The sequence below is a fragment of the Cydia amplana genome, chromosome 2, assembly GCF_948474715.1.
Source record: "Cydia amplana chromosome 2, ilCydAmpl1.1, whole genome shotgun sequence".
NCBI classification, from domain to species: Eukaryota; Metazoa; Arthropoda; class Insecta; order Lepidoptera; family Tortricidae; genus Cydia; species Cydia amplana.
The window spans coordinates 10,258,556-10,270,828 of record NC_086070.1 but is presented as its reverse complement, the minus strand read 5'-3'; the positions used below and the strand labels follow the sequence as shown (position 1 = coordinate 10,270,828).

The window sequence follows — 12,273 nt, the reverse complement described above, 5'->3', positions numbered from 1 at the left end:
TCCAACTTTACTCAAAACCAAATAAGGCACAAAATGTACCTACTAATCATAAACGCTTCTTCATTTAATTTATATAAATCATAGACATTGCTTATACCAATACTAAGAACCGCCGAAGGATGTAATTGTCCCTGGTTCTCACCGCCATTAGCCATTCTCAGCCATGGTAACAAGAAACCATTACTTCGATCACGATTACCTCATGTGTGTGTATTTCTAGAAAATACTTCTCCTGTCATTTGAATTTTAGTGAAATCTTTACTGATTGTGCAAGGTTTTTACTTTATTGTTATTCGTATGTCTTTTCCGTATCTCGAACTGGGTGTGTGGGGGCCGAAGCCAACAGCGCAGAGTCCCCTTAAGACAATTTAATCTAAAAGCAAGATTATTGACATTATTTGAATATTATAGTAAAATCATACAGAATTTTCGTCTCGAAAGTATTCATATTAAAAAAATATGGATACAAAAAACATAAAATAAATATATATAATTATATTGTATTTACTATGCAACGAAGTTAAAATTTACGTAGGTATATATTTGATTTTTAATATTTTTCACAATACATAATCATCGATATAATCCCTAGAATAAAAAGTTATTTAATTAAATAGTAACACGAACATGTGTCATCCGGTTCAACGAACTCTGAACACCGAATAAAGGTTTGTAGAAACGTGCTCTGCAAATGAGCCTGGAACGGTATGATGCGAATGAATGGACAACACACAATCATGGATGTCGGCCGAGTTCTGTGTGGCAGGGGACAACATTATTTACTCTTTATAAAGATATTATTGGACGTTCACTAAACAAAATACCATTAAACTCAAAATATTAAAACATGCGCTTGAATAAGCTTTTACAATACCATACACATTAGAAATTGGAATTCTATAACATAATTATTCGCTTCGAAGCAATAGCGGGGCAGCCCTGACATCAGTCACCAAATGTAGCAAGCTGACCACCTTGTGTCGACATGCAGGTATGACTATCGCACTTAATTCTAGTAAGCCGTCGAAAGTCTGTTCAAAACAATCTTTGCCATATACAAAACTAAAAATGTTGAGACAAATTTTACCGACAGCCGTTTTTGGAATGACTGCCCTGAAGCAGTGTTAGGTTTCATACTCGGAGCTACTCTTGTTAACAACAGGAATGAATAACAATCTCTCATTTAATCTGTCCGAGACAGATTTATAGTACTAGAGGAATTTGTTTACAATAACATTAATACCGAACCGTATCCAGTTCTGGTTGATTTACTTGTAACTAGTACGAAAGTTATTAATTTGTTTCGACTAAAACATGGCTTTCATCATGCACAATACATGCAACCACGGGAATCGCGGCTACAAGCTTAGTACTAAATAAGTACTAACTGAATATGAGTGAATATTTAAATTATGTAGCATTCTGGTATTTTTAATTTTCTAAAAAACAACTAAGATCTTCAAGCTACATCGGAATCACTTAAGTGTTGATCAGTGTAAAAGTAAATGCTAAGCAAAATCTATATATGGATAAAACTAGCGGCACGTTTAACCTACCCGCACCACCATTAACTTTCCACAGATACAGTTTTAATTGGACTTTCTCGGAAGACCAAATGATATTATTTATTGTTATTGATATTTAGCTTGTGAAAAGTCTCATGATTTTATTTGGAAGATTATTACAAACTATTGGGTAATAAGTACTACACTTACATCTGGATGTTCTTTGACCGGCACGTATACTTTTTCTGTGAGTGTTGTGACCATGCCTTCTGCTTCTGGTAGAATAAGTGGTTCCTTCTTAACGCCATTTATTTGGAATAGACTCGCTCGTACTTTTGCTATTTCTGAAACAAAAAGAATACATCTATTACTATCGTGAATTCTCCCGCATTGCCTTCCTTAATTTCGTAGATAAATGTCATTTAGGTCTATAATTTTAGAATGCCACCCTAACGTTTGCCTGGCCTCGTGATGTTTATGTGGCGCGGAGAATTTAGTTTTACGAGACCTTATTACAATTCTAGGAATGCTAATACAACGTTTCCAATTATTATGTTTATAGCAAATAGCTACGTAAAATAATCCATTTAAACTACAATGAATCCTGGATAATTGAAATCTCAAGGGACCCAGCAGTTTAGCGTCAATTCACCAGGTTTTCCATTTAAAATACATAGGTATTACTTAAAGTCCAACTACTACTAGGTACTTTGCGACTATTTTTGTGTTTTGTGATACTTGTGATGCAATACTTAATTATGAAAGTTTAAGTACTGTATACCAAGGAATGGATAAGTATAGGCTTATCGAACCGTTAATTATAGGTATGCATAGTTGACTTTCAAGGTACCTACCTAACTACCAACCTAAAGTATGACGACATTGTTATCATCATACGGACCGCCCCTTTGATTTGATCAAGTCTTTGATCAGTCATCATGATCATGACATGATGTAATCAATGGACCAATAGATGAACCTCATAATTATATGACACACTGCGATTAGCTGGTATATATGTCGTAGTCAGATCGTATAATCCGCCGCATTACATTACGGCTAGCCGTTTTACAAAACAGGGGCGTTTTGAAATGCGGCGGTTCGACGATTAGCCGGATTGTCATTGCGATACGTTCTTCAATAAGGCGGCCTACGTTTAGCGGCATCGTATCTACTATTTAGATTGTAGAGTGACCAGTTCTTTCGGTCGTCTACGTAACCAGAGTTTGACAATGTTTGCAATTTAATTTATTTTTACCATGGTCACAGAATAAGTAATAGTATTATCATACAGAACGGACACGCACCGCCCCGCCCCGACTCGGATTACCTCGCCTCTCGACAGCAGTTAGCAGAGTTTTAGCCGCGCGCTCAGTTCGGTTAGCGACGCGATGACGGACGGAAAGTTCAAAATGCCGGTCTATTGCACTATCACAGAATAACATAGTACTACCGTACAGAAAATTCACTCCTTCACAAAAGTCAGATTTAGGTATAAAATTACACCTATATCGCCGCCTGCAAGCAAAATTGAAACTTATAACCGCGCTTGAACCGTGAATCTCCTTTGCGCGCCGCAGTTTTATGACCGAGCTGTGAGTGTCGGCACGGGGTTATCACTTGACAAGTTTTTATACCTATACCCACTGATTTATTATTTTTAAGATAAATATGTAGGAATTACAAACGTTGATTATGTAAACATACATTTTTTATCCGGAGATAGTATGCCTGATTCTCACGGAAGTAAGTTTCGAAGCCATTGTGTATTTTCAATTTTGCGCGAGCGCCACGTGACACGACTATCGCGCACGCCGAGCGGCAGCCCACTGCCATACGCCTGTCCGATGGGCGCGCCGGCCAAATGTACCTAAACTGCGGAGTGACACCCCCCTGGCACTATGTACGAGTACCGAGTGTACCCTGTGTGTGTGTGTGTGTGTGTGTGTGTGTGTGTGTGTGTGTGTTATTTTAGAAATAAGTAATCAAGTTTTTCAATTTAAAATACACGAAATGTGTATAAGGCTAAACTTTTGTATAATAATAGGTAATAATATCGAACGTCACATACATACACGCCTACCGATTTTTTGTTCGTTGAATTTAGGAACATTGTTAAGTTAACATTTTAATGTAAATACCTACACAGATATTACTTGTAAATGTTTTATTTTTAGTTTACACTATTTTCACAAAAAAGAATTTATGCTCGGAATATTCGCGTTTTTATTGATTTATTTATTTATATTATGGAGATCCAACTTAGGGTTAATTTAAGGCTAATTTAGGGTTAGAGTTTTGATTTATTTTGTTATTCAATCTCTGTTATTAATAAATACCTATTGAATTTTTTCCGGGGGTATGTATGTTATATAAAATCAATAGGTATCAACAATAACGTAAGTAAATATAATAATGGCGTAACAAAACAATTGGAGCGTAATTAAACTTAAACATTAGTTAACATATTTCGGTTGAATTATCCAATGCAGCGGGCGGCTCGTCGTGTCACTTCGGCCGGCCTTGGCTCCCGCGCGCCGCACGAGATTCAGCCCTAAGCGACTTACTCACACAATGACGCGTGTACAGACGTGCCGTTCACACATATAAACGCCAATGATTTTCGATGTATGGCGTGTCCGCCCTGTGCCATGGTCCCACCGCACTACTTGTTTCTTTTCCAAAACATTTCCTTCACAACTTAAATAGACGGAGCCCCGCAAGCGGGGCTCCTATTTCTGGGCGGTTTGCCCTTCGGGCATCTGAAGCTACCTAACGAACCTAACCTACTTACCTACCTACGCTTTTTTCCCCAAAGTGTAATGTTTTCACGGACGTCTCACTAAATCAATAGGTAGGTAGGTTAGGTTCGTTAGGTAGCTTCAGATGCCCGAAGGGCAAACCGCTCAGAAATAGGAGCCCCGCGAAGCGGGGCTCCGTCTAGTTAAGTTGCGAAGGATATGTTTTTTGAAAAGAAACAGTCCGACGAACTCCAGATTTGATGGACACCCCAGCGTTTTTCATAGTTTGTTGTTGTTATGTCAGGCAGCGCCAAGAGTGTTAAAAATGGGAACTAAATACTGTCAAAGCGGCGGCTAATGACTCGCTGTATTACATTACGGCTAGCCGTGTTGAAGAACGTATGGCGCCGAATACATTCCGGCGGATTTTCATTCAGCCGCATTCAATCCGGCTAATCGTCGAACCGCCGCATTTCAAAACGCCTCTGTTTTGTAAAGTGGCTAGCCGTAATGTAATACGGCGGATTATACGATCCGACTGCGACATATACAACCTACGGTAATGCAATTGTTATAAAACATCATATTTAATCTATAGTTGAGATCCGCCTATTAACTAGCAGAATCCCCCTAAAGCCATAGTACATTCCTAATTTCAGAAAAATCTTTGAATAATTTTCCCAAAAAATTCACGATGAGAATTTAGAAAGATATTAATAGTTAAAGTATGTACTTAAATAACTTTGAATAGTGACCTCAATCATATATCTTATCTTTAACAAAATCTGTGTAAAGAGCTTCCTTAGTTTGTAACCGTAAAGTATTCAACGTTATCGCCCTTACCCGATAAGAATATCATGAGTCATCAGATGATTTCCGGCGTCCAAATAAGAAACATCATATGCTTGTGCGATGTGCATAAAAAGTGTGTCAAATCTTGACACTCGCACAATGAGTGCGAGTAAATTGGATGTTGTTTGTAGTTTTATTTTGGTACAGCAGAATTTGTGCTTAACGATATGATCTGAATTTGTAATTTAATTTTGTAATAAATATTTGAATGCTGAAATTCCAGCCAGACATGTAAAGAACTGAATTTGTATATATTGACATCTTATGTATAACTCGTGTTTTATCAAATAAACGATTATCTTATCTTATCTTATCTTATCTTAAGCGTTACGGCGAAATAAGAGATTGATATATATCGTTTTTCGATCGTCGTTTATCTAAAATTAACTAATTTTTCTACTACAATATTGAATCATTAACGTTATTATTACAATCAATACTTTATTTGACATTATAAGTAAGGTAGGCTAGGTACATTACCGTACCTTCAAACATCAATCAAAAATATCGTATTTAAAAAGTATAGGTATTCAACAAATTAAATATACATCGGTCTAGTAGTAATAGCTGTAATCTGAAATAATTTATGTACACTTCTGGCCACAGAAATAAAATAAATAATAATAATAAAGAGGCGTCTAAAAAGGAAAGACCCAATTTGTTACAGGAAACGACGGGAAGACAGCGCAAACCTCACAACCACTCTGGGATCAAAGTTGACTTTAAATAGCAAAACCAAAGCTCGTCACAATATGACATAAACATATTGAAAATAGTTTTGCTAATTGGCACTGTCTCATTGGTTATTTTCTGATTTCCTACTGTGATACAAGTAGGCATATAAAGATTCAAGATAGAAGACTGTACTGTAGGTAACCTTCTTCGTAAGTGCACATTGTAGCGTATATTTCCACTCGTTGCGACTGAAAACAAAACTCAGCTTTTGGTAATTACGTGAAACCGGTTAGCATACCACATACATGTTACTTTGTACATGTACATCCGATTCTCAGATAAGAGGCGTATGTCCAGCGCAGCGTGCGACAATGCGCCGCTTTCACACCATATAAGGGTCACGCCGGGTAGACAAGCCTTAACCCGTACGGCGACGTGTGATCGCCAATGGATTATGTATTTAATTGCCACCCTCTCACGCATATAAATTCATGCTTTTAGGATCAAAAGGTTTATGGCTTTTTCCAATACCTACCTATTTGACGTAATGTGGCTTTAAGGCCTCTGCCCATTACACCGTATCATACCATGACCGTGCTATGAACGTATCAGGCACGGAATGTATCGCGATACGGACTACTATAATCCGTATGCTCACCGTTTCGCCGCCTGCACGCACCGTTCTGCAACGTTGCGTGCCATGCACGTAGCGTTTCGGCACCGGCAAAATATCCTCGCCGACAATTTTTGACGGTCGGTGCATGGCACGCTACGGTTATGGTCGGTGACGGAACGGGCTAGTGGGCATAGTCTCATACTTTTTAATACAAAGAATATTTTTTTGCCTGACACGTTCCTACTACGGTCATTTTATAATACGGTGTAGTGGGCAGAGACCTTTATGCGAAGAACTAGCAGTAGTGTGACGTGGCGTCCATATTAACTCTGCTTAACTTATTTAAGAATAATTAAAAGGTACCTCTCTACTATTTCGCCACTAATATTTCTATCGATGTAAGTACATTACTGCGCGATATTTTAATTTAAAAATTATAATCATAAAACTCATCAAGCTCGTTTCGGCACTTATCAAGTTCGATACAATAGATCAAACAATTATCGACAAGTTCGACAACAGAATCAATTTGGCTCTGGCTGAATCCCCTGATGGTCTACATAGCAAGGTCAGAGCATGTTAAAAAACTTTTCAAACTTGTCACAGAGTTGACGGGTGTCGAAACACTTGTAATGGACATTCGAACAATACAGCTTTGTGTAGTAAATGAGGCTTCTAAACAAAAACAAAGGCTGAATTTAATAGGCTGTGTTTTGACACAGGTGATATTGGGGGCTGTCCGCCTGTCATTTCTCGTATACATTTTTGGTTTGATTAATGTAGTCTCACTTGACGGGCCCAGTTCAAGTCAGAGAGGTTGTCACCTCTAAGACTCGGAAACTTGCGCAAGCATTTGAAGTGCTGACGCTTGATGGGATAATGATTTATTTACTTTAGCTAGCCACGCAGGTATTGCAGTGTTTATTATAAACAACATATAAGGAGTACGAGCGGGGTTGTGTTGTACCCGTTCTGTGTTGAAATTACCAAAGTACGAGTATGTGGCTTTTCTGCAATTACAGTCGATTCTCAGTAAATACGTTAAATAAAAGTATGTATTAACCGCTTCAACCTAATATTCTTTGAAATCAAGTAGGTACCGTCCAAGCCAGTAGGTGCCTGTTCCAAGAGGCACTGGTTTGCAAATAATACACACATGATACACCATGTTAGCCCATGTTGTTACTGCCTCAGATTACTAGAACCGCAGCCTCGTCAATTGGTGTTGGTAATTTGAAGCTATTAACACATTCAGTGCCGAAAAGCCGAATATCGGGTATTATATGATTTCGTTCCCAGACCGAACGACCCGATAGTCGGGATCGTGGTATTACACCTTTATATGAAGAAATTTTTGTGGTCTGGCGCGTTGTTTGGCTGGGTGGCAATTAATGTGTTAAAACACTTTAATAAATAAGAGTACAAAATTACTTTATAATACAGAATAAATTAATATTTATAAAGCTCGCTCCGTACTTGTATATTTAATTGTAAGAAAGTTTTGCTTAGATACTTATACATTTATTTATTTATTTATTTATATAGCCCTTTATTCTGAACATATTTGTTGGTTTTAGTAGTAATTTTAGTTTTGAATATTTATATGAAGTCTCTTAGTTCAGTGTGCCTGTCGGCAAAGGCCTCCTCCAACTCCTTCCAGTATTTCCTCTCCAGTCCAGAGGACAAGGGTGGCAAGAGAGAGATACTTATACATACATATAAGAAAACAGGGCGTCTGTGATATATTGTATCATACCTGTCATCTATATTTAAATCACATTAACAAAGTACAATTCCTCCCTGGAGCGCACGTATGCTTTCTGGTTACAGATAATGCAATCTCCATTGTCACCATCCACAATGGCAGCCTGCGAGTCGCCTCTTTGCATCCGTAATCCCGACTCCCTCATTCTATTATAGACGCAAATAAATGTAGCCAGTCGCTTTTAAGGCATATGATACCATCGGCACGCGGAATTGAAACCTTTGACTTACGTGATTGGATTTTTACGTCCAACTTAACGCCTACGCTTGCTTCATGATCCCCATTAGAATACTTTTATGGCCCACTGGCAATCTTAAGTGCAGTGAAATAACAGATTCATCCCTGCCCCTCCAACAAACCCACGCTTTAACTTGATCTTTTACATTCTAACCCATTTATAGATAAACTTTAAAAATAGGATATAGAAAATCATTGTCGCCGCTTGTATTCCTTCTGGTTACAAAACGAATAGACTGGTACAAGAAGAGCTGACGCCGAATTTCTACGGCTTAAAAAAAGCAGTTTTCCAAAATAATCTGTTAATTTGGAAAACTGCTCTTATTAATCAACCTTTAAATCACGTTAATTACTTTACTGCATTTTTAGTTCCAATGACTTCACATACACATTGATTGCATGCACAAGTAGCATAGACTCGGTGTCAAAATCACTTTCATTCTTAGTGCTACTCTATGGAAACTGCTATTTTTTCCACGACAACCATAACTGATGTTTGCGGATGTAAGTGCTCGGTGCATCGTAATAACAAAGTGAAGTTGTTTGCGGTTAGTGTCTAGACGGAGAAATTACAGTGGGACGTTTTAATTAGAGTCGACAGCAAGTGGTGCATGCTTTACGTAGGCCCAGTCTTATTATCTTAAGATGATCTTTATAATAATTCGAAAAATCGTCTACAATAAATAGCTGCACCGCGTATAATTTATATAAATCATACATTACAGAAAAATCATTTTATGACGTCTACCTTTTTTGCATCTTCGTCGACCTAGTAGTTAGTACCTACTCAATCTTCCACCATTATCATCGCCATCAGGCGAGCTTGATATTAAGTGGTCCTATCTAAAAAAAAACTTCTCAAAGATTGTAATGTCACCAAACTCGTGTGAGTTTGTGTAAACATGTATGCAAAAAAATATAAGCTCAACCAAACAATAGGAAGAAGCTTAAAATTAATTATGAACTTTGAGTAGAGTCATAATATATTGTCATACAGAGACATAAGTGAAATAAAGGTATCTCTAGATTAATGAAATACAGAAAAATATAGTTACCTAAAACCGTATTTGTGTAATTAATACACAAATACGGTTTTAGGTAACTAGGTTCAAAGATTCTAGGTAAATGTGATAATGGCAAAATTGGGATAGTGTGAGCGCAGTTTTCTCACGCGAAGCAGCCATGCGCGTACGCCGCTACGGTTAGTTTGCGCCTTCCTCGGCTGCCCCGGCGAAACACAGATCGCTCACGCTATCACGGCCATTAATTACTAATTTTACATCAATTACATTAGTTATACATTCAATGGAATGTGCATTATTTCGCTAGGTATCTACCTACTTCCAGTAAGTGTTATCTATCTTGCTAGCAGTTCGGTTCGGTCGTCCACAACGAAAACGAACATTAGCAGCACACCTCTTTCATAAGTACCTATGTATATGTACCAAACTAAGTAGCAAATACCTAAGAATAATTAAATTAAAGAAAAAAGGTTAACAAATTACCAGATCAACCCAGGCATAAATCAAAACACATTGTTAGATTAATGTCGGATGAATAACAATAAAGTACAAATTGAATGTATCACACTTGAAATGATGAATGGAGGCTAGATAATGAAGCCGGCATACGTCAGGTCAGGGTGCCGGAACGGTAGTGAGTGAAAGACAAATATACTTGCCATCGATACGGTCGCCGCGAGATACGTGGCGTTTTGTTGCTAAGAAAATCATCCTCAAAAACAGCCTCAAGATTTTAACGCACTATCAACTTACTTTGAAGATTCCTAGAATTTTATTAAAGTGAACACAGACACATAATTCTATGAACTGATTAATTAATAATTTATTATAAACTCAATTCTCCATAATTTAAGTACCTCGAGATGCAAACGTTAACAGAAGAGTTAAGAGACTTCCTGTCCCGCAACGGATGAGCTGAGTGTGTGTAGTGTAGGCACTACATGAATTATATACATGTGTATACTTAACGTAAGAGTAGATCAGTGTCAGTTGTCAGTAACCATGCAGTCCCTACAAAGACATGACGTTACAATTTTGACTTATGAATTTACAACAGCAAAAAGCTACCCGAAGCGGTCGATGCAGCAGTGACACGAGATTGATTGAAGTACTAAGACGTTCGCGTGGGCTTATTGTTATTCTCCTGCATTCATAGAACGGTGAAGAAATTTGCATTAATGATGACTCAAATATGAATGAATTAGTAGTTTATGTGACTGTACATAATGAAGGGCATTAAACACGAGTGTGGGTTTAAGAAACGAACGAAGTGAGTTTCTTAAAAGGATCACACGAGTGTTTTAATGCCTAATTATGTACAGTTACATACACTACTTTATCTACCCACATATCATAAGCCTTCATGATGCATTCAGGAGCCGCATATTATGACCGGCATCGCGGTGTTGTTCAGGGCCACTAACAATAATTATTAGTAAAATAAAACAGAAAACAAATGCGAAAATGAAGAAATTGATTTAGAACAATAATAATTATTTACCTACAGTTTGGATAGTGCAATTATTATAATTCACTTGCCCAGCTCGGACAGAAGTATGTTCCTTTGTATTGTTTCCTTGACTTAGCTGGTAATAAGTCATTTATAACGTTAGTTGCTTTGTCACTGATATCAGGAGGCGTCGCCGAAATATCTATATCATCTTGATCGCTCATTTTATGGTTTAAATTCAACAAATTGAACAATTTTATGCAATAAAACAAATTTTAACCTGTAATGGCAGTATTGAAAAGTTTTCTGGCAGCTGTCATAGTTTTTTTTTAATTCAGAGACAAACTAGAGTCGGCCCCAACTATCATATCGTTCGATATCTTACTTACGTGCGACATTTGTCAAATTTGTTTGAAAATTAACAATTCATTCCGAACTAAACGTCATCTCGACTGATATTAGAATAGAGGTCAAATCAAATTTCTTTGTATTTCAAAGATGTTCGAAATTTGAATGCATAATATTAACGAAATCGATGTTATTATTTAGCAATAATAATATTGTTACAGATAAGAAATTTGTTCTAACAAAACAGTATATTTTTATGGTGGTCATAATGTGTGGTTCTTGGACGCATCATGGAGGGTTGGTGATATTTGGGTAGATAAAAGTATATTATTATCCTCGAGTACGTCCCGACATAATGCAAATAGACGCAGGCCGAGATGTCAAATGTATTTGCGGCTGATATGGGTTATGGCTGAAGTTTCTCAAAAGGAAACCAGTTTCGAAATGTTAGAGCAGGTTGGCCTGACTGTTGTGATTGAAATGCTTTTATCGTGATATCTTAATATATGCAAAGTCAAAGGGCGCACAGATTATGTGTACAAAATACTGATGATACGGTATACTGATAAATTGTATAATATGTATTTGAGAAAATGACTGTGTTAGGGCTTCACCGATGCATAATTTCGACTAACGATATATGATACGATCGTGTTTTTATTTCCATGTGCAATAAAGTATATACATACATACATACGATATACCTACTTACTAAGAAAAGAAGCGAATGATTTTATCGTAATTCAAACGCAAGTGTCATATTCAAGTTTAGTTTAGCGTTAACATTTATGAACGCCAGTTAAGTTCTCGGCCGACGAGCAGTGTGAAAGAAAACATGGGAAGTTGTTTATTCGTTGTAGTAGTTTGGTTAAGAAATTGTCCGGTTTCGTTTCGCAGAGGCGAACGCACTTAAACAGTTTACCTGTCTGTGTATTGATATACGGCAAATAAGTACACGGAAGTAAAAAGTAAACGATACATTAGAATCTTCAATTGGAGTTAGCAGTACGTTGACGTGATTAATTTATTATATTAGATTCGAAACACATAACACAGGTGGAA

The 12,273-nt window shown here is 37.2% G+C and overlaps 1 protein-coding gene across 8 annotated transcripts in view; it reads right to left on the bottom strand.

Moving 5' to 3' along the window:
- The window catches only part of LOC134658446 (protein held out wings), an 87,359-nt gene that overhangs the window by 25,057 nt on the left and 50,029 nt on the right, over positions 1–12,273 (bottom strand). For all 8 annotated transcript variants that reach the window (XM_063514129.1, XM_063514148.1, XM_063514141.1 and 5 more), the window contains exon 2: positions 1,716–1,849. In XM_063514129.1, coding sequence (XP_063370199.1) covers positions 1,716–1,849 — 134 coding nt within the window. The remainder of the gene's footprint in view (positions 1–1,715; positions 1,850–12,273) is intronic.